The sequence below is a fragment of the Salmo salar genome, chromosome 06 (assembly GCF_965601325.2).
Source record: "Salmo salar chromosome 06, fSalSal1, whole genome shotgun sequence".
NCBI classification, from domain to species: Eukaryota; Metazoa; Chordata; class Actinopteri; order Salmoniformes; family Salmonidae; genus Salmo; species Salmo salar.
The window spans coordinates 59,618,690-59,639,185 of record NC_138296.1 but is presented as its reverse complement, the minus strand read 5'-3'; the positions used below and the strand labels follow the sequence as shown (position 1 = coordinate 59,639,185).

Genomic DNA, 20,496 nt, shown 5'->3' with positions numbered 1-20,496 from the left:
GAGCACACTACACCAACAGTTTTATCAAGACAGACCAGAGCACACTAGACCAACACAGTTTTATCAAGACAGACCAGAGCACACTAGACCAACACGGCTGGTTTCCTGTGGCTGTGCAATAGGATACGATGGAGTTATATCTGCTTGCCCACACACCGCAGCCAGATATGACTTCATTTCAGTGAGAACCATGCACTGCAGCAACACTAAATATGCGTCCAAATGGCCCCCTATTCCCTAAGGGCCCTGGTCAAAAGTAGTGCACTGCATAGGGAATAGGGTGCCATTTGGGATGGAACCTAAAAGTGTTTGTAAAACTGTTGTTGGCTGTTTCATTAGTATGATATTTGATACTTATCTTAGAGAGCTCTGTTGATACACAAGCTGTCTGCCCACCCTGACAGCTAGGCAATTGTTTGGAAATGAATAAATGTACTGAGAGATGGACTTTAACCACCCCTACCTTGTCACAACACAACTGATTAGCGCAAACACATTAAGGAAAGAAATTCCACTAATTAACTTTTAACAAGGCACACCTTTTAATTGAAATGCATTCCAGGTGACTACCTCATGAAGCTGGTTGAGAGAATTTCAAGAGTGTGCAAAGCTGTCATCAAGGCAAACGGTGGCTGTTTGAAGAATATATTTTGATTTGTTTAACACTTTGTTGGGTTAATACATGATTCTATATGTGTTATTTTAGAGTTTTGATGTCTTCACTATTATTCTACAATAGAGAGAGAGAGACTGATACTGAGACTTCCGGTGTATTGGTTTGTTGGTATGTTCTTGCGTTCCACTTGCCACCATATCATAGTGTCAGTCCTGAGGGAGGTAGGAGGTGTCTCTGTTTCCTTCTTTTTATGATCTAGCTATTCTTCCTGTTTCCTTTATCCGGCTGCTGAAGGAGAAATGATGCACTGGATTTTGGCTCCATCCATAGTAGGCTACACATGCTGCTGCTGACACAGTGTGGGGATTTGAATCTACCTCTTTTTCTTTAAATAAAACATCTACATTCATGCCTCCTACAGTTTTGATCTGTTTGAAAAAACTTTATAAGGTCAATTTATTTGATCAGGGTGGATTTTGCTGTGAAAGTGACCGTCTACAATGAACAATTCCATTGTACGATGACTCATATGTACTGTAGTCATAAACTTGAGCAGTTGTGTTATTACAATATTAGATCATAGCAGTAGATTTTCAGTTGGGAATTCTTGGCCGCAGCAGATGTGCTCTAACGACATTCATGTGACAAACATAAAGTGGATGAAGAGAAGGGCATGTACCTTTTTTTTTAATGGCCTGTTTTAGAACACTGTCAGGATTCTCTCTCTCTCTCTCTCTCTCTCTCTCTCTCTCTCTCTCTCTCTCTCTCTCTCTCTCTCTCTCTCTCTCTCTCTCTCTCTCTCTCTCTCTCTCTCTCTCTCTCTCTCTCTCTCTCTCTCTCTGTGCCAGCCCTTTATCCCCTTATGGAAAGTTGTGTGAAGTATGTGGGGCCTGGCTGATACAGTGGTTGCTTCCCAAATGGCACCCTATTCCCTATATGGTGCACAACTTTTGACCAAGGCCCATGCCCATATAGTGCACTACTTTTGACCAGAGCCCTGGTGAAATGTAGTGCACTATATAGGGAATAGGGTGCCATTTGGGACATAGTCGGTGTTTAGCAGGCCCGTGTAAGCAGAGCAACAGGAAAGGGGTCAGGAGGAGGAAGAGAAAGGCAGAGAGGCTGCTGGGACAAGAGAGCGAGCAAGATAGTAAAGGGGGATTCAGAGTGAACTTGTTTCGTAGTACTGTATTTGGTGAACAAAAGGAAAGGCAATGAAGTTCTTCACTGAAATAGAAATTAAAGGTTGGAACGGTTGGTTTTGAACTGCTCTGATGTCATGGAATAAATAGGATGTGACTGTGTGTGTGGCATTCCAACCCCCCCCCACCCCCCAAAAAAAACTTCAAACAAGAGCATTCAGCCATCCACAGGAGCACGTTCTCATTTTCAGCCCTGATGCCTTCCACTGCAGTATGGCAGGCCTGGAGTTCTACACGGGGGGCTCATTGTGCTTGAAGAATGCCAGGGTCGAGAGTGACAGGGCTTCCCCAGCGAGGGAGCAGATGGCCTATCGGAGAGGCACAACAAAAGTGTCAACCACCGCCTCTACCTTTAGCCATTCACGGCCTACTTGTCTGCAGCGCAAGTCGACAACCGTGTCACGAAGCACCCCGTTCCACGGTTCCGCCCAGCCCACTGCACAGGCCCATAGTCTGGCGCCCCGGGTGAAAGGGTGCGTCTTCTTTTTACACACACAGCGAGTGTCGAATACAACCTGTCACGCTGCTGGCCGTTCTTCTGTCCTCCTCAACATTCTAGCTTAATGACTGGAGGCAACCGGTTGCTCTTTTCTCTGCCGTCTGACTGGGTGTTTCGGCATCCAAGGTTTCCCCATCGGTGCTTCCTGTTGGGTTTAAATGAAGGGGTCAAGGGTCGTTAATGTTTTTCGGGTAAGCAGTGTGATGTATTCTCACCCTGCTTTGTGTAGCCAGGGCTCTGTCCTCCTCTCCTCTACTCCTCCTCACCTCTTCCTTTCCTCCCTCTTCAGTATGAATGAGCCCAGGACAGGATAGGCGTAGTGCTGCTTTAGTTTACTGCTGGAACACAGTGAACCTTGGGCCACTGTAACCTCTGACCCCTCTCTGTCTCTCAGGAAAAAAATAAGTCTGGGCAAGATGTAAACAGTCTCTGAGGCTTTATCTGTTTCAGGAAACACTGGGGTTGATGTCATTTTTCATCAGTGTCATATTGTATTTCAAAATGTCCCGTAATTGTTTTACCTTAAGGATATGTTCTCTTTCATTCTTTTTGGCTTGAACTTGATCTGACGCGAGATTTCTAACTTGTGTTCTTTTTTTGAAAGTTTAAATCTGACTCAGAACTCAGAGACATTGCTTTGTGGTGACTCTCCAAATAGCCTTGTCTGATGACTTCAACTCAACAGTCTTTTAGAGTGGAGGATTTATTTTTTTTAAAAGAAGAGAAAATTGCTCAGAATTCCTGAGAACCAAAATAAACATGTGACAGAATGAAGTCTGCTTTTAAAAAGGTCCCTTCAGCAGCTCAGTAGCAGTATGTCATGGAAGGAGGCTGAGTGGAGTGGGGGGGATGGCCAAGCCAAGGAAGAAGGGGTGTTTAGATTTGGGGTGGGGCTCTAACCACAGTAGGCTCACACACAAGGCAGACTGTGTGTGTGGAGCTGACCAAAGCCCCTCCCTCCTCTCTTTCCCTACAGATGAGTCGGGGAGAGAGAGAGAGAGAGCGAGAGAGAGAGAGGGAGAGAGAGAGAGCAGCTGTGTGAGTGTGTGTGAGAGAGAGAGGTGCTCAGTCCTGAAGAGATCACACAACGACATAGAGCCTAGCTAGCGCTGCTGAGACGTAACCCATAGGAGTATGCAGAGTAGTATCTAAGTTTGTCCTGAGGACAGACACCACAACTGGTAAGAAAACTTTACAGCTGGTGTGCATACAATCGTTTTTGATGTGCTTTCATTTAACCTTATGTGATTTCATTTTGTTTTATATAACATTGTCTTTATGTGATTTTATTTTGTTTAACCTGATGTGAGTTCATTTCCTATCATATTTTTTTTTTTACCAGGGAAGTCAGTTAACAACAAATTCCTTTTTCATTACAATGAAATACATCCTGTCTTGATTATCTCTCATTCTGATGTTTTGTCTTCTGCCCAGCAGATCAGAATGGGAAACACTGACAGCCAGTACAGCAGTTTTAACGTCCCTGGGAAATCCAAATCCTGCTCTCTAAAGTTCTACTCCACTAAAGAGGAGGCCCTGTCCCCCCATAGCTGGTGGAGGGGCAGCGAGGGGAGCGGCCAGGGATACAGAACCAGAGGCAAGGGAGGGAGGGTCTGCCTGCCCCAGCACAAGATCACTCACAACCAGCCTTATGGCTCTTCGAAACACTATGAGCACCACATCACTAAGGAGGGCAGGGGACTGGGGGGGCCCCCGGGAGCCAAGCTGAAGCCCATCTCTCCACAGAGGTGTGGCAGAGGGGACAGTTCCCAAGTGACCAGGAAAAACGTCTGTCATACCGGTTACAGTTACCTGGAGAGTAGTGGGGAGAGTGTTAACGGTCTCGGGGCTAATGGACAGCGTACCCCCGAGAGGACTTCTCCGTGTGAACACAGGGGTCCCATAGAGAGCCGCAGCAGCCCCAAGGTGCTTCTCCATAAGGACGGCAGCATGCGTGTTGAGTTCACCAACGCCATGCGAATGTCGCTGGAGCCCCAGGATCTGTCAGGCCACAGCCAGCCTGTGGTAGCCGCCCCAGAGCCCTCTCTGACTAGGACCAGCAAGGGCAGCTCCCTGAGCTCCGAGGGCTCCTGGTACGACTCTCCCTGGGGGAACCCCACGGAGCTCAACGACAATGTGTTCACCTGTAGTCAGACCGTAGCGGGGGACAACAGCAGCGGCTACACCACCTACTCCTCCACTCGCACCGAGGAGACGGGCTGCGGCTTCAACACCTTCTCGTCCGCCCACACTGAGGACATCTCCCCGGGCCTCCTCTTCCAGACTGTGGATGGTAACGGTCAATATACAAGCCGAGGGTTTAACAGCAACGGGTATAACACTTGCTCTTCGGGCCGCACTGAGGACAGTGGCATCGGGGACTCCATGATCCTTCTCCCGGAGAAGAGTCCGTTTAGCCTCATGTCCCCTCCTGTGTCCCTGTCTGACCTCTACTCTAACCCCAGCGTGGCGGCTGTGTTCCCCCCTACTCAGTTCCAGGACGTCCCCCAGCAACGGGGGTCGCTTACTTCATTACTGACCCTGGACGCGGTCATCCAGGAGGAGAGCTCGGGGTCGTACGACCAGCGCTACTCCTCTCACAGTCGCACGCTGCCATGCAGGAGGGTTACTGCCACGGTGGCCACCGAGCCCTCCGCCATCGTGGTTGGTAACAGCAGGAAGGACAACCTGAAGAGCCGCATCAGGCGCCTCGGCGACTGGACGGGAAGTCTGAGCAGGAAGAAAAGAAGACTACAGGTGAGGAAAGAGGGGAAGAAAGAGGGGATGGGAGGAGGGAAGGGTACACAGTGAAGGAGGAAAGACTGGGCATGTAGTGTAGACTCTTTATCATATGACGTGTCCCCAGTTGTCGAAGAGATGCGATAAGACTGCTCGCTGAGTCTGTGTGGTAGTAATCTCATTGTTTAGGTTGTTTTGGTCAACGTGATTGGCTGATGGCCGTTGGCTCTTAAATCCAGTCTGACGATGCAGATCATTGCAGTGCCATATGAATGTCTCTCTGTCACACGTCATCCTATGGCTCCTAAATACCCTCAGACTTATATCTGACAGACTGGATCCTTGGAGATACTTTTGTAGCTTGTTCTTCAATAAACAAAATCAAGCCATTGCGATAAACACTACTATGAAAGGAAAAAACACATTATTCTAACAATAGTTACCCGCTGGAACATTTTCAGAACCTTATATAATTTTGACAGATATTATGTAAGACTATAGGCTAGTCTCCCTAAGACTTTGTGTAGAATTATATAATATTTACATGGGAAAGATTTCAAAGATCGATGATGTCGGTTCAGAAAGGAAACCTTTCCCGCTCCTTTTGCCGCTGGAGAACATTACATTGCTATTTCATTACTTCCTAAAAGTTCAAACATGTTTACATTTCATTTCAATTGTGGTAACGTTCTCCAGCTGGTTTGACGTTGGGATTTTCGAAAATAGTTCAGAGAACGTTAAGAAAAAACATTCTTCTGTGGGATTTTCAGTTATATCGAGTACAGCCTTAACTGAATGGACAACAAAGACAGAATGCAATATGGCATTTTTATTAAATAGATTGGGGTAGGCCTCGTCTCCGGGAAATGCTCCTCGGAACCAGATGTGGATGACAGGTAACCCTTTGCTGGGGTAGCTGGCATCGACTAATTCCACGGATAGGAAACAGAAGATCACGGTTTGAATCTCACTGACGCCGTGCCACATTTAAAAATATAAATGTGTTTGCATGATTAATACCTAAGCAAATTCATTTCCATGTGCACTGTGTTTAGAGTTCAAAACAGTTAACCTAAGCTAGAAGTGTTATTAAGTCTTATTGAAACATGTTCACAGCATGTTATTTAATTACCTTCAAATAACCTAGAATTTCCGTTCTCGGAACGTTAATAAAACCTCCCAGGAAAATGTTCAGGGAACCATAGTAATACGTTCCCGAGACATCCCTGCAACCCAGAACAGGCAAAATGTTCACTTCCTTTCTTAGAACTTTCAGTTTTACCGGTCAGGAAACATATTGTTTTCACTCCCAGAACCAATGGGAAACCAAAAACGTACGTTCCCACAACTTCCAAGGAACCAAATGTGCTAGCTGGGTAGGCTCCTGCCCCTATGAGCGATTCCAGCTAGCACAAGCCAAGGGCAAGTCGCAAGAATGTTTGCTCTAGATTGGTCTGTATAATATCCATGTCTTCTGTTACTCGTACCAGCAACATTCCAGGGTATGATTGTATTATATCATGTTAGAGTATCTCACAATACATCTCATATTATGTCCTAATACAAACAGAAAATCATGGCATCCTGTCCAGGAAATGGTAAATCGAGAAATACATGAGAATATGGCTCTTCTGTGCCCCTGAAATTGCCATATTGTTAGATGATCATTCAACTTTACGGGTCTTTTTAAGGTCTAGCAAGCTATTTATTAATTTTTTTCCTCTCCAACCATCCTGCTCTGTCTCTCTCTCCCTAGGAGCCTTACGGTAGTGAGACCAGTGAGGGCTTTAGCAGTGGAGTGGACCCTGGGTTAGGTAACTCTAGCTCCCAGTTAACTGGTCCACTGTGGAATCCCCTCCACACCCAGACCTACACCCACACCCAGGGCCAACAGTGCCACAGTGATGCTCTGCGCCAGAACATCTACGAGAACTTCATGCAGGAGCTGGAGACAGGACGCTACAGTGGGCCGGAGCGGACTGAGCCCTCGGAGGAGGGAGAGGAGGAGGAGATGGGAGGAGGCGGGGGAATAGGAGAGGGAGAGCAGGGGGAGAGCAGTGGCAGTGGCTCCCTGGGTTCCCTGGAGCAGCTGGACCTGCTGTTTGAGAAGGAGCAGGGGGTGGTGCGCAGGGCAGGCTGGCTCTACTTCAAACCCATCCTCACCCTGCACAAGGACAGGAAGCTGGAGCTGGTGGCCCGTAGGAAGTGGAGGCAATACTGGGTCACACTTAAAGGTAGGGCTCCCTCCTCCTTCTACCTGCACTCGCTCGAAATAACCTGCCAATAGGGTTCACGTCCGAAATGGCACCCTTTTCCCTATATAGTGCACTTGTTTTGACCAGAACCCTATAAAGGGAATCGGGTGCCATTTGGGATGCACTTGGGAAAGAAGTCTTCTGACCATAATGGGACAACCTGGTTAAATAAAGGTAAACATGCTACTACTCTCCATTCGGAGAGTTTTCAGACCCTTTGACTTCTTCCACATTTTGTTACGTTACAGATTTACGTTACAGATTTAAAAACGGGTTTTAGACAGAAAAAAACGGAAAGATCACATTTGCATAAGTATTCAGACCCTTTACTCAGTACTTTGTTGATGCACTTTTGGCAGCGATTACAGCCTCGAGTCTTCTTGGGTATGACGCTACAAACTTGGCACACCTGTATTTGGGGAGTTTCTCTCATTCTTTTCTGCAGATCCTCTCAAGCTCTGTCAGGTTGGATGGGGAGCGTCGCTGCACAGCTATTTTCAGGTCTCTCCAGAGATGTTCGATCAGGTTGAGCCACTCTAGGACATTCAGAGACTTGTCCCGAAGCCACTCCTGCGTTGTCTTGGCTGTGTGCTTAGGGTCATTGTCCTGTTGGAAGGTGAACCTTCATCCCAGTCTGAGGTCCTGAGCGGTCTGGAGCAGGTTTTCATCAAGGATCTCTCTCTACTTTGCTCCGTTCATCTTTTCCTCGATCCTGACTACTCTCCCAGTCCCTGCCGCTGAAAAACATCCCCACAGCATGATGCTGCCACCACCATGCTTCACCATATGTAAATATAGTGTTTTTTCTTCCTGCTTTTTATTTGTAAAAGTAGTTTAACATGAAGATCGATACAGTTTTTATTTTTTGCTTATTGGGTTGAAATAAAATGATACCAGATTACTTTAGAAAAAATTGCCGTTGACTGATCAGATCAAATGATGACATAAAGAGCCGTTGTGTTGAACACTGTGCGATGTTTAACAGTGAGAATGGCAGAATGGTGAACTTACTAAATGACTGAGAGTTTGACTGTGTAATATTAGGTTGCTTCTTGTGTAAATATTTTCCGTCTGGATTTTAATTCCTCCAGATGTGACGCTTGGAATTCAGGCCGAAGAGTTCAATCTTGGTTTAATCAGACCAGAGAATCTTGTTTATCATGGTCTGAGAGTCCTTTAGATGCCTTTTTGCAAACTCCAAGTGGGCTGTCATGTGCCTTTTACTGAGGAGTGACTTCCACCTGGCCACTCTATCATAAAGGCCTGATTGGTAGAGTACTGCAGAGAGGGTTGTCCTTCTGGAAGGTTCTTCCATCTCCACAGAGGAACTCTGGAGCTCTGTCAGAGGGACCATCGGGTTCTTGGTCACCTCCCTGACCAAGGCCCTTCTCCCCCGATTGCTCAGTTTGGCTGGGCGGCCAGGTCTAGGAAAAGTCTTGGTGGTTCCAAAAAACTTCTATCATTTAAGACTGATGGAGGCCACAATCTTCTTGGGGACCTTCAATGCTGCAGATATTGTTTGGTACCCTGCCTCGATGCAATCCTGTCTGAGCTTTACGGACAATTCCTTCGACCCAATGACTTGGTTTTTGCTCTGACATGCACTGTCAACTGTGGGACCTTATATAGACAGGTGTGTGCCTTTCCAAATCATGTCCAATCAATTGAGTTTACCGCAGGTGGACTCCAATAAAGTTGTAGAAACATCTCAAGGATGATCAATGGAAACAAGATGCACCCGAGTTCAATTTAGTCTCATAGCAAAGGGTCTGAATACTTATGAAAATAAGGTATATTTGTTGTATATTTTTTATACAAGTCCTGAAATGTCTAAATACCTGTTTTTTCTTTGTCATTATGGTGTATTGTGTTTAGATTGATGAGAATGTTTTTTTTTTTCTCTTCATTTTAGAATAATGCTGTAACGTAAAAAAATTGGGGAAAAAACAAGGGGTCTGAATACTTTCCCGAATGCACTGTATGTTCTGTAGGTATTCCCCTTACAAGTCTATTGTTGACATTGACTCATAATATGGTTCTAGAGCTGTGTCTTAGCTAAAACCTCCTCTCCTCCCTGGTGCATACAGGGTGTACCCTGTTGTTCTATGAGACCTATGGGAAGAGCAGCTGTCCCGAGCAGGAGCTGTCCCCGCGCTACGCCCTGCTGGCCGAGGACAGCATTGTCCAGGCCGTCCCCGAACACCCCAAGAAGGAGAACGTCTTCTGTCTGAGCAACGCGTACGGAGACGTCTATCTGTTCCAGGTACGTTCTACCCTAGGCTCGCACACCAGGATTCTCAAGCTCGGAAGTACCTGTATATGCCTGTGGAATAAACTGGGGACGAGGTTAGTTCTACACAGACTGCTGTGCAATCAACGGAGGCACTTGTCATGGAGGTCCTCATTCACTATTGTTGTTTGAAATGCAGTACGTCGTCATTTTTGATGCAGTCTTTACATATCGGACACTGCAATACTGTAAGCTTGTCTCTTGTTTTGTTTTGTAGGTTGATCTCTTTTTCTTTGAGCACAGTGTGAATGAGTAAGAGGGAACATTTTAGGGTTTTCTGCAGTATGCCCTGCTCCTGCCTCATGGACCCCTTGTGATGGAGTAGTGTTTTTTCAACTCAGTCTGTTGCATTCTTTTTTAGAAGGGTTATATATTTGAACAACTCCATATGCTATGGGACAACCACAAGTATGGACTGGGCTGAACGTCTGCTTTTTAGGATGGAATGTGCTGCTGTTCTGGTTGGTCATGACTATATTGGCGTTGGTTATGTCCTGTCTGGATGCATTGTCAGCTTTAGAGCTCCACTGTTATATGTTCTACAAAGGGGTCAAATGGTAGGGTTGGGAAAAGCATCCCTACTGGCTGGTCTGAGTAGACTAGTCGTGTATATGTGCGTCCTAAATGGCATACTATTCCCTATATAGTGCGCTATGGGCCCTGATCAATAGTTGTGTACTGTGTAGAGAATAGGGTGCCATTTGGCATGCATCCTGTGTGTCTGTTTGGCAGTAGGGTTGTTGTCCTCTTTTTCCACATTTTGAGAGGGAACGTGTTGTCTCTCTTTAATGTTCTTCGCACTCAGTTTTACAATCGTTGAAAACACCTTCTTCTTCCCAGAGAGTAACGTTCATTTGATTCATTCACCAAGTGTTTACTAGACACACAAATCACACTGCAGGGCTGTATCTACCCAACGCACCATGGCAACGAGGGGGAAACTGAGGGGAGTGAAACTTTGTAGCGTAGTCACGAACATGTAAACGGGCTTTTGTCTGGCACTTAAGGATCCCTGGCGTCTGGGAAGAGAGAAAGAAAGACGGGAAATGAGAGCCATGTTCTCCTGCCCTTCCCCTGGCCTGCTACTGTGTCACCTGGCCCCATGTCACCCCGCCCAACCGTGGCACTGTGTCACCTGGCCCCATGTCCCCCCGCCCAACCGTGGCACTGTGTCATCTAGCCCTGTTCCTGCCCGCAGGCTGCCAATCAAACAGATCTGGAGAACTGGGTGACTGCCATCCACTCTGCCAGCGCCTCTCTGCTGGCTAAGAGACAGGGGAAGGAGGACACGGTGCGGTTACTGAGGAGCCAGACCCGCGCCCTGCTGCAGAAGATAGACATGGACAGCAAGATGAAGAAGATGGCTGAGCTGCAGCTGTCTGTCATCAGTGACCAAAGGAACAGGAAGGCCATCGAGAGCCAGGTGAGGCACTGAGATGGTCTAGTGTGTGTGTGTGTGTGTGTGTGTGTGTGTGTGTGTGTGTGTGTGTGTGTGTGTGTGTGTGTGTGTGTGTGTGTGTGTGTGTGTGTGTGTGTGTGTGTGTGAGTGTTTTTGTTTAACTATCCTTGTGGGTACCAAAAGTCCTCACAAGGATAGTAAAACGAGGAGAATTCAGACAAATATATTTTAGGCTTAGGGGTTAGGTTTAGTGTTACAATTAGGACTTGCATAAGAATTAAGGTTATGGTTACGTTAAAGGGTTAAGGTTAGGGTTAGATTTAGGTTTAGGGAAAATAGGATTTTGGATGGGAATCAATTATTTGGTCACCACAAGGATAACAAAAGTGTGTGTGTGTGTGTGTGTGTGTGTGTGTGTGTGTGTGTGTGTGTGTGTGTGTGAGTCTTAAGAAGGGCCAGACTACCTCATTTGGTGCCCCCCCAAAATGTAAATTTTTAAAATAAATTTCTTTAGAAAAAATGTGCAGTTTTAGAATGCTTTTCTACACATTTTGTCATGAGGCTATGAGGAAAATGTTGCAGTTTTAAAGCTAATTTCAGGCTATTCTACACTTTTTGCCATGGGTCCGAGAGAAAAATGTGCTGTTTTCTAGATATTGTTCACATTTTGCCATGGGTCAGAGAGAAAAATGTGCTGTTTTATAGCTATTGTTCACATTTTGCCATGAGACTGAGAGAAAGTTGTGCAGTTATAAAGCTAATTTCCTACAATTCTACACATTTTGCTATCATATGGGGGTCCACAACTCCCTGACCACCATGGGGCCCACAACTCTTCCTCGAAAAATTAGTTGGGGGCCCCCTAGAGGTCGGCGGCCTCGTGCACGTGCCCTTCGTGCCAGTTCGGTAAAATGGCCGTGGTCTTAAGATCAAGGGCCACCTTTAGACTGAGCCATTCAAACAAGCAGTTAGTCAAATTGGCCTATTAGGTCATTAGTGTCTCAGCTCCAATGCAAACCAGACCATTCTATTCCTGTAGAACCATACATAATTTAACACCTGCATGACATCTCCTTGTTTCTGTCCATAAGTCTGCGAGTTGCGACCTCCATGTAATGGCAAAAAATCATTACGATATAACAACGTTCCTTGTGGTTGTGGAACATATTGACATGAGCTTATATGTGTTGGCAGCATCATTTGTTGAAACTGGAGTTTTAAGCTTTCCGACCCAAGTAGCCTGCCACCATGACATTTGTATTCCAGATGTTCTCAGTCTAATAGACTAGTACCATCAACACATTCTATCCACTCCTCATAGAAGTCTGTTGTAATGGGAAACCCAGATGAGGGGGACATTTTATAGCGTAACAAACCAAATGCTGATGTGTTTACAGACAGCAGTGGTTCCCGGAGCAGCATTAGGGGTAGTTAGGTGTCCTTTCTTCTTAATGGCAGGACAGGAGGAGGGGGGGTGGGTCATCATGCCCAGTTTGTGGGGTAATCAGATGGGGGGGGGGGGGGGGTCAAACCCCCAGAGCCTCTACTGAGCTCTACAGCAGCTGGTCTCATCTCCCCAGGCCCACCGGCCACTTTGATGTCTGACGGTCGGTCTCTCTGAAAGTGATACTAGCTCTCTCTGCCATTTGAAGTGAACCTCTTAAACCTCCTCTCTAGATTAAATCCTAATCTCACAAACAATGACACTGTTATAACACATTCACCCTCTGTGAAGGAGAGAGAGAACGGGGGATTGAGAGAAGAGAGGGGAAATGAGAGCGAGAGCGAGAGATAAGTGTGATGAGATGTGATTATGTCGCTCCAATTAGACATGTGGCTCGTTCTGTAGTTAGAGACGCCCTTCTGAATGAGAGGGTGGAGGCCATTCTGTCACCATGTCACCCTCACATAGAGGTGCTCTGGTATGGTCATATCACCAGAAATTTGTGAATGAAGGCGCTAACATGGCAAACTTGGCCAAGCTCTAAATGGCTCTGGCTTTGACTGTGAGTCTGATCCTGCCCTGCCTGGTCTCTCTTTGTCAATGAGAGGGTGGAGAGGCCATTCTGTCACCTTGAAGGTGACTGTAACCTTATGTACTGTGGTGTAACCCTGGGTGTCTGTCCTGTCTGTTTCTCCCCAGATCCAGCAGTGGGAGCAGAACCTGGAGAAGTTCCACATGGATCTGTTCCGGATGCGCTGCTACCTGGCCAGCCTGCAGGGCAGTGAGCTCCCCAACCCCAAGAGTCTCCTGGCCGTGGCAGGACGCCCCTCTAAGACCGCTCTGGGACGCCTGGGGATCTTCTCTGTCTCCTCCTTTCATGCCCTGGTGAGGCCTGATCTACCTACAGCTTTACATCCATATCCACCCTCAGCTTGGGACATTGGATTTCACACATTCTCTGGAACAGTTCCATTGATAACACCTTTATTTATCCCTTTAGGTGCAATTAAGCAATGTTATTGAATGCCATCTATGTTTACTATGATCAGAAAACATCAGCGTGCTCTCTGGTCAGATTTGTAATACAGAGTCTTGGGCTCTTTAAAGTCTCTAACCACAGAAGTGATGTCTTCAATGTCTGTTCTCAGATCTGCACCCGTGACGAGGCGACCCTGCGGAGACGTTGCCGATCTTTTTCCAGAGGGGCTCGGAGTAAGAGGGGGCTCTTCTCCTCCCTCAAGGGTCTGGACAGCTTGACCAAACGCAGCAAGGAGAAGAGGGAGTCTGTGTCCCAGGTACTGTTTAACCTCCCTAGAACCTCCTTACAACCTTCCTACAACCTCCCTACAGCCTCCAAGCTTCCTACAACCTTCCCACAACCGCCCTACAACCTTCCTACAACTGCCCTACAAACTCCCTATAACAACGTCCATACAACCGCCCTACAACCTCCATACAACCACCCTACAACCTCCCTACAACCTCGGCTATACTGCCACACCACGTGAATGGGAAAAGTACATAGGTAAAGAATATCTCATTGAGGAGGTAATGAAGTTCTGTGGTGCTCTTGGACGAACCTCCCAAAAGCCTTTATTAGGTGAACTGAACCATCAACTGGGGAATGACCTGTGCGGGTTACCCCATGACTGTGGTGCCCCCGTTTGCCTTTTGCCTGTTCTCCTTGTAAACAATTCTTTACAAGGGACCCCTTGGCTCCCAACCCAATGGCACGTTTCTGGAGCCCTTCTGTTTTAAACAGAGAACATGTTTGATAAATCCATCAGAGAAAAAGAATCGGGTTGGTTCCTGGAATGCGTTTTACGCACTGTCTGACTCCTCACGAGCCGTGACCCATAAATTAGCCAGACGGAGGGAGTTGAACTTACTAAATTTTCCAGCGGGAGGTAGACAGGGGGTTGCTCGTCGTAAAACTATCTTTCCTGTACGTTGTTTGGGAACATTCCAAATAGAGGTGATGAGTGAGGCAGATGTTTTGTTTCCCCCGGTCAGGGGCAGAGCTAGCAACCTGCAGAAATTCTCATCAGTTACTGAAGTCAAGTCAGTCCCTCTAACAGTCCCAGTTCTGTCCCATCCACTGGCCCTGTCCCTGTCCCAGCCCCCCCCCCCCCCCCCCCCCGTCTCTGGTTGATAAACAGCACTCAGAGAGCAGTCTATTTTGGGATGTTGATAGAATCTTTTATCCCTAGGACTTCAGTGAAGGACAAACCACACTGGGCCCCTCTGCTCTCCCATCATTGTTTAGTTCTGTCCAGTGTGACATTACGTTAGACAGACTGGCTGTATTGTATAATGGGATGGATAATAAGATAGACATGGTAAGCCCACTTCACCCCCCCCCCCCCCCCGACACATGCTCTGTGTTGACATTCTGAAAGATACATCGTAGTCACAGGCATGCCTGGCGTCTGTGTACTCACATGGCATATCCATATGCTTACCAGCATACGTTGGTAATGCCCAGGGGTGTCTGGGTCATAATCGGAACCACCGCTGTAATACCACACATATACCATGGTTATACATGTTACTATCTCATATAATACACACATATACCATGGTTATACATATTACTATCTAATATAATACACACATATACCATGGTTATACATATTACTATCTAATATAATACACACATATAACATGACGGTCCATAGATCTCTGTACACAGGTCAAATGTGGTGCCCAAATACGTACATGATTCCCTCCTTACCCACGGGGCAGATAGGGAGAGATTTCCGAGCAGTGAAGTTCTTTGTTATGAGCCTGAGTCAGAGAAAGTCTAATCTCCCTATTAGAGAGGCCAACTAGACCACTCAATGGAAACAGAGATGGAACGGACATTACTGGAAGCCACATGTGGTTAATTGTTGCAAGCTGCAGCATGCCAGCAGCGACAAACAGATGGTCTGTGTAAACCGCCGCGCCGTCCACTAAACGTCCTACAGCACCACATTTACCGAAGGGACTCTACTCTACCCCCTTTCTCCGCCAGCCCAGAAATGTATTTTTATTGTAGGGTGATTGGGGGGTTTGTCACTTTAAGGGCCCTGTTACTGCTTCCAGAGAGCTGTGATGTCAAGGTGAGGAGTCAGTCAGTCAGTCAGTCAGTCAGTCAGTCAGTCAGTCAGTCAGTGTCACTCAACCACCTCTTCTGGAGACAGAATAGGTAAAGATGAAAAATGACTAAAATCATACAACTATCCAGCACTCAAGCATTTTGTGTGCATTTTGAGTTTGTTGTTGTTAAATTCCAGTAAGCTGTTGGCATTTGTTGACATAGGCATGACCCCTTGTCTCTGTGGTGGTCCTGCCTGCCACTGGCGGTGGGCTGAGGGCGGTGGTATTGGTATCTCTGCTGAGGGCAGACTGGTATCTGGGTGGAGAGGAGACAGTCTCCATCCCCGCCAGCCTGATGAGAGCCGTTCCATCTGCCTCACTGCCAGACCTGTAATTTCAGCATCACCAAACCCCTTATTTCTTCCCATGGATCCTCCAAGTCTTATTTCGGCCTCAATCTGGATCAGAATAGTATCAAAGCCTTTGGTTTTAGATAGATCGTTTTTAATTAAATGTATTATGTTGTAAATATAGACTGAGTTAGTTCTTTTTAGTGTGCATTTTTCTCCTGAGTCACTGAGTAGGCTTAATGTGCATGTGCTTTTTTTCCATGTTGCAGGTTTTTGAAGGACAAAGTATTGGAGTGCCTGCTGGCCATATCCCCAACCACTGCAGCTCAGAGGTACAGTAAGCACTTTGTCCGGATTTTTTTTCTCCAACATGTTACCTCATAATTTCCTGCAACCAGTGGAAATATGTCTAATTTATCATATTTCACCAGCTAACCGCATTAAAATATTCTATTCAATAACTTTAGGTTGTCATGGACACATTTATCAGCAGGGTTGGGTAGTAACCGATTACATGTAATCTGATTACAAACAAAAGACCTTTAATCAGTTGTTACCAGTTACCATATTGTAATCAGATTACAGATACTTTTGAAAAACTAGATGATTACTTCTTGGATTACTTTTAGATTCAGAAAGGATGATTGCGAGAGACAAAAATACATTGACACCTTTCTGTTTTCTCAATGACGTTCAACTCCGCATTGAAAAAAGGCTCAAGTTTCAGTGTGTTCAACCTGAGCGAGTCTGACCACAAGTCAGAGACCAGTATGACACACCAAATGCGTTTGATGGATCCTTTCTGTCCTCTTCTAATGCCTCTTACGGGGAAAGTAATCCAAAATGAACTGAAAGTAATTAGATTATGTTACTGAGTTTGGGTAATCCAAAAAATTACGTTACTGATTACAATTTGACAGGTAACTAGTAACTGTAACAGATTACATTTAGAAAGTAACCTACCCAACCCTGTTTGTCAGGCCTCGTCAAACTTTTCCTCTTTGTTGATGAAAGTCTCCTAAAACTGCCCCTAAATTTGCACTAGAACCAGGTGCTAGGGCGGGATGCGTCCAAAAAGCCACCCTATTCCCTATAGCGTGCACTACTTTTAAGGGCCCATAGTGACCAGAGCACTATATAGGGAATATATAGGGAATAGGGTGCCATTCGAGACGTACTCGAGGAGTATTGTAGTCGATCAATCTCAGCCTCAGACTAATCCTTTCCTAGGGGAGAATAAGGGTGGGGGGGGATAGAGGTGGGGCCATTTCTATTCACACAGGGTCGGGGCTAGCACAGCTGTCTCAACAGCATGCTGATCTGTTGACACTGCTCCACGCAAACAGGCAGGCGTAAGGCGGCCGAGTTCCAGGGTCCGGGGGGCTGGGGAGGGTCTTTATTCTCCCAGAATTCTATTGTTCAACCGGTGTTAATCCCTCTGTACGGCCAGTGAATGGGGATACCTATCAGTGAATGGGGAGACACCTCCCCTTTCACAGACCTGTTGCTATGTACTTTCACTGTCTTTTGACTTTAGTTCAATAGACCCGTACGTCAGCTGAGATTGGGGGTTTTGTGGTGTTTTAAATGAAACATCTTTGACTGATAGATTTTTAACAGATGTAATGAAAGTTGTCGTTTTTTTGTCATAGTGGATAAATATTTGCATCATGGGGCAGACGTCCCAGAATACACAACTTTTCACAAACATTGCCAAGAGGGATGTTAAATTCCTGACATAATTATTTAGTAACCTGTTTAATATAAGAACGTATTATCAGGTAAGAAACCCGAAATAAACATAATTATTCTCCATCTTTGTCTGACAGAGATTGGACGCTCTTGCCAAAATGCAGTTGATAGCACCACCTGAAGGCAACCCTTGGTACAGCAGTTTGGAAACTCCCGTCTGTGTGAATATGCCTGACAGCCAAAGCGTTACTCTGCACATCAAACCCGATTTCCTCGTATCGGACATGCTATCTTTGGCCTGTAAGGTAAGCATACTGCATCTATCGGCCTAATTATTAATACATTTCAACGCTCTCCTAACTCATTACTCCCATGTCAGCATTTTGCCGTGAATTCTCCAGTGACTGATATGGTTGTTAAAGTTAAAGAGGAAATGATAGGAGAGGATTGCTGTAGGGGTGGTACGAAACAGATACTAGTTTAATTGCTCTTGATATCTCAATAATTCATGCTTTCCCTCCGTAGAAAGTTCTCTCACGACATCCTTTTTAGCTGATAGGGAACAGGTTCAGTCGTGGTATAGCTAGCTACCGTAGCTGAAGGCACTGAAGATATCTGACACACTGAGGCTAAATGGCACCGTATTCCCTATATAGCGCACTACTTTTGACCAGAGGCCCAAGGGCCCTAGTCAGGCTTTGGTCAAAAGTAGTGCACTAAGTAGGGAATAAGGTGGCATTTGGGATGTAACCTCAGTGTGTCCTGGTCAAATGTAGTGCACTACATAGGGGATAGGGAGCCATTTGGGACGCACCCCGTCCGGACTCATCCTCTTGGATCTTGTTCTAGGAGAGGCACCTGGACCCGAGCCAGCACTGCCTGCGTGTGAGGAGGCTGGTGGGTCAGGACACAGAGACCTTCTCCCCAGCGCCCACAGACCCACTACGAGACCTGGTGAGGCCCCGGCCGTATATAGTACCTATGGGAAAACGAAGGATCCAATCACTGATACAAGCATTCATTCATTGATTTAGTCACTCGTTGTATTATCTCTGAGTCAATACTGAGGCAACTTGCTACATTTAAAGATTCAACCATAATCCACCCATTATTAGAATATAGTTTCAGTGATATCTGCCGTCTTTAGTAAGTACATTGAGGTATGCGATGAGTACTTTTTCACTCTTCTATGTGCTTTTTCTGAATAGGTGTATGAAGAGCTTGAGGTCTTCCCACTCAATGTTTTCACCATACAACTGTCCCGCCCTGACACAGCAGTAGACTTTGGTGAGTAGGGATCATGTGGAATGGGGATCGTGTGTGTGTGTGTGTGTGTGTGTGTGTGTGTGTGTGTGTGTGTGTGTGTGTGTGTGTGTGTGTGTGTGTGTGTGTGTGTGTGTGTGTGTGTGTGTGTGTGTTTGCAGGGAAGAGCACATTTGCTCTTGGGTTGTGTTATTACAGTATAATATCATGTATTACTCTGTTTTAACCTCTGATCTCTATCGCCTGTAGGCTTTGCTGTGACAGGCCATGTAGACGGAGCCAGGAAGAGCCATGTCTACGTGAGTGAGGTCAACCCAGGGGGACTGGCTTTCACTGAAGGTATCTCAATTCATCTTTCGAATACATTTGACATATCTACTTTGTATCAGAGACAGAAAAATACAGTATTGATGCATTTTACTTAAGAGTAGATACAGTAGTGGTAGTGGACTAGTGGTAGTGCTGCCACACATTTCCCCCTGGAGGAAGCGGTTCGATCCCTTGTTCCGCCTCTCACTTTCTATGCTCTATCCATCCCATCTGTCTCCCCATCCCATACATTTCTATCTATAAAAACTTACAGAAGGACATGGATTCCCATTCTAATATAAAAAGAGGCCATAGTGGTCAACACTTTGAGGGGATAACTGTCAGATTGATTGATTGTCTCCTGTCCTTCCCTCAGGTCTGAGATCGGGGGATGAGATCCTGGTTCTGAATGGGACCAGTGTGTCCAATCTGGACCTGGGGCTGATACACCTGATGTTCAACCACCAGGTCCTCCACCTACTGCTCAGACGAGAGGAGCAAGTCCCTGGCGACCACACCTCTGTCTGGCCAGACTGTGACCCCTGGCAGCCAGCACCACCGCCACCCAGCCACTGTGTCTGGCCTATAGGTAGAGACTACAACTTTTGTATTTTCAACCTCGTCTTGATACAGGCTACTTCCCAAAGGGCACACTCTTCCCTTTATAGTGCACTACTTTTGACTAGGGCCCATAGACCTCAATTATAGTGCACTATATAGAGAATGGGATGCCATTTGAAATGCATCCCTTCCCACAGATACAATTCTTTAGACAAAAAAAAATAGGTTGTGTTTTGGAAATTGCCGGTATTATTGAGTTTATTGAGTTACTAGATGTTTTTTTTTAACCTGTTCCTAACTTCGCATTACATTTGGTTTACTGTCTGAAGAGCATTGTGTTCTCTCAACGGGTAACAGTTGTATTCTTCCCCACTAGAGGGCCTCAGGCCAAAGGGTTCTCCAGCCTTTGTATCTTGTAGCACAGAGCCAGTGTGTCTGCCACATCATGTTGAGGGGAATGCCATCCTGCCCAGCCAATGCTGCAGGGTGTTTAGGCCTGGATGGAGACATTTAAAATGCCTCACGTTGATTCAATTAAGAAAATGTGAAGAGAGCTAGCATATTTCACTGGGCAGCACAGCACGGTTTCTTGTTGGAATGGCCGCATGCTATTTATAACACCATGGGAGGACAATCATCTTTGTCTTGATTACATTACGCAATATTGATTTAATGGTGTGTTTATGTGTGCAGTGTAAGGATGTGTGTGAGTGCATACGTGCGTGCGTGTTTTTACTTTAAAAAGCATGATACTGTTATTGCTGTTGGTGTGACGCCAAGTAAGCTGCGCAAGACC

At 46.1% G+C, this 20,496-nt stretch overlaps 1 protein-coding gene across 3 annotated transcripts in view; it reads left to right on the top strand.

Annotated features, from left to right (window-relative positions):
- Positions 1-20,496, top strand: part of tiam2b (TIAM Rac1 associated GEF 2b) — a 57,107-nt gene that overhangs the window by 26,097 nt on the left and 10,514 nt on the right. For 2 of the 3 annotated variants that reach the window (XM_014204871.3, XM_014204870.3), the window contains exons 2-13: positions 3,755-5,074; positions 6,813-7,290; positions 9,399-9,574; positions 10,800-11,024; positions 13,144-13,329; positions 13,593-13,739; positions 16,145-16,207; positions 17,705-17,872; positions 18,417-18,521; positions 18,776-18,854; positions 19,080-19,169; positions 19,516-19,728. In XM_014204871.3, coding sequence (XP_014060346.3) covers positions 3,761-5,074; positions 6,813-7,290; positions 9,399-9,574; positions 10,800-11,024; positions 13,144-13,329; positions 13,593-13,739; positions 16,145-16,207; positions 17,705-17,872; positions 18,417-18,521; positions 18,776-18,854; positions 19,080-19,169; positions 19,516-19,728 — 3,244 coding nt within the window. In that variant the 5' untranslated portion in view covers positions 3,755-3,760. Of the gene's footprint in view, positions 1-3,271; positions 3,499-3,754; positions 5,075-6,812; positions 7,291-9,398; positions 9,575-10,799; positions 11,025-13,143; positions 13,330-13,592; positions 13,740-16,144; positions 16,208-17,704; positions 17,873-18,416; positions 18,522-18,775; positions 18,855-19,079; positions 19,170-19,515; positions 19,729-20,496 lie in introns of those variants that run through there. The other variant, XM_014204869.3, reaches the window with a different exon arrangement.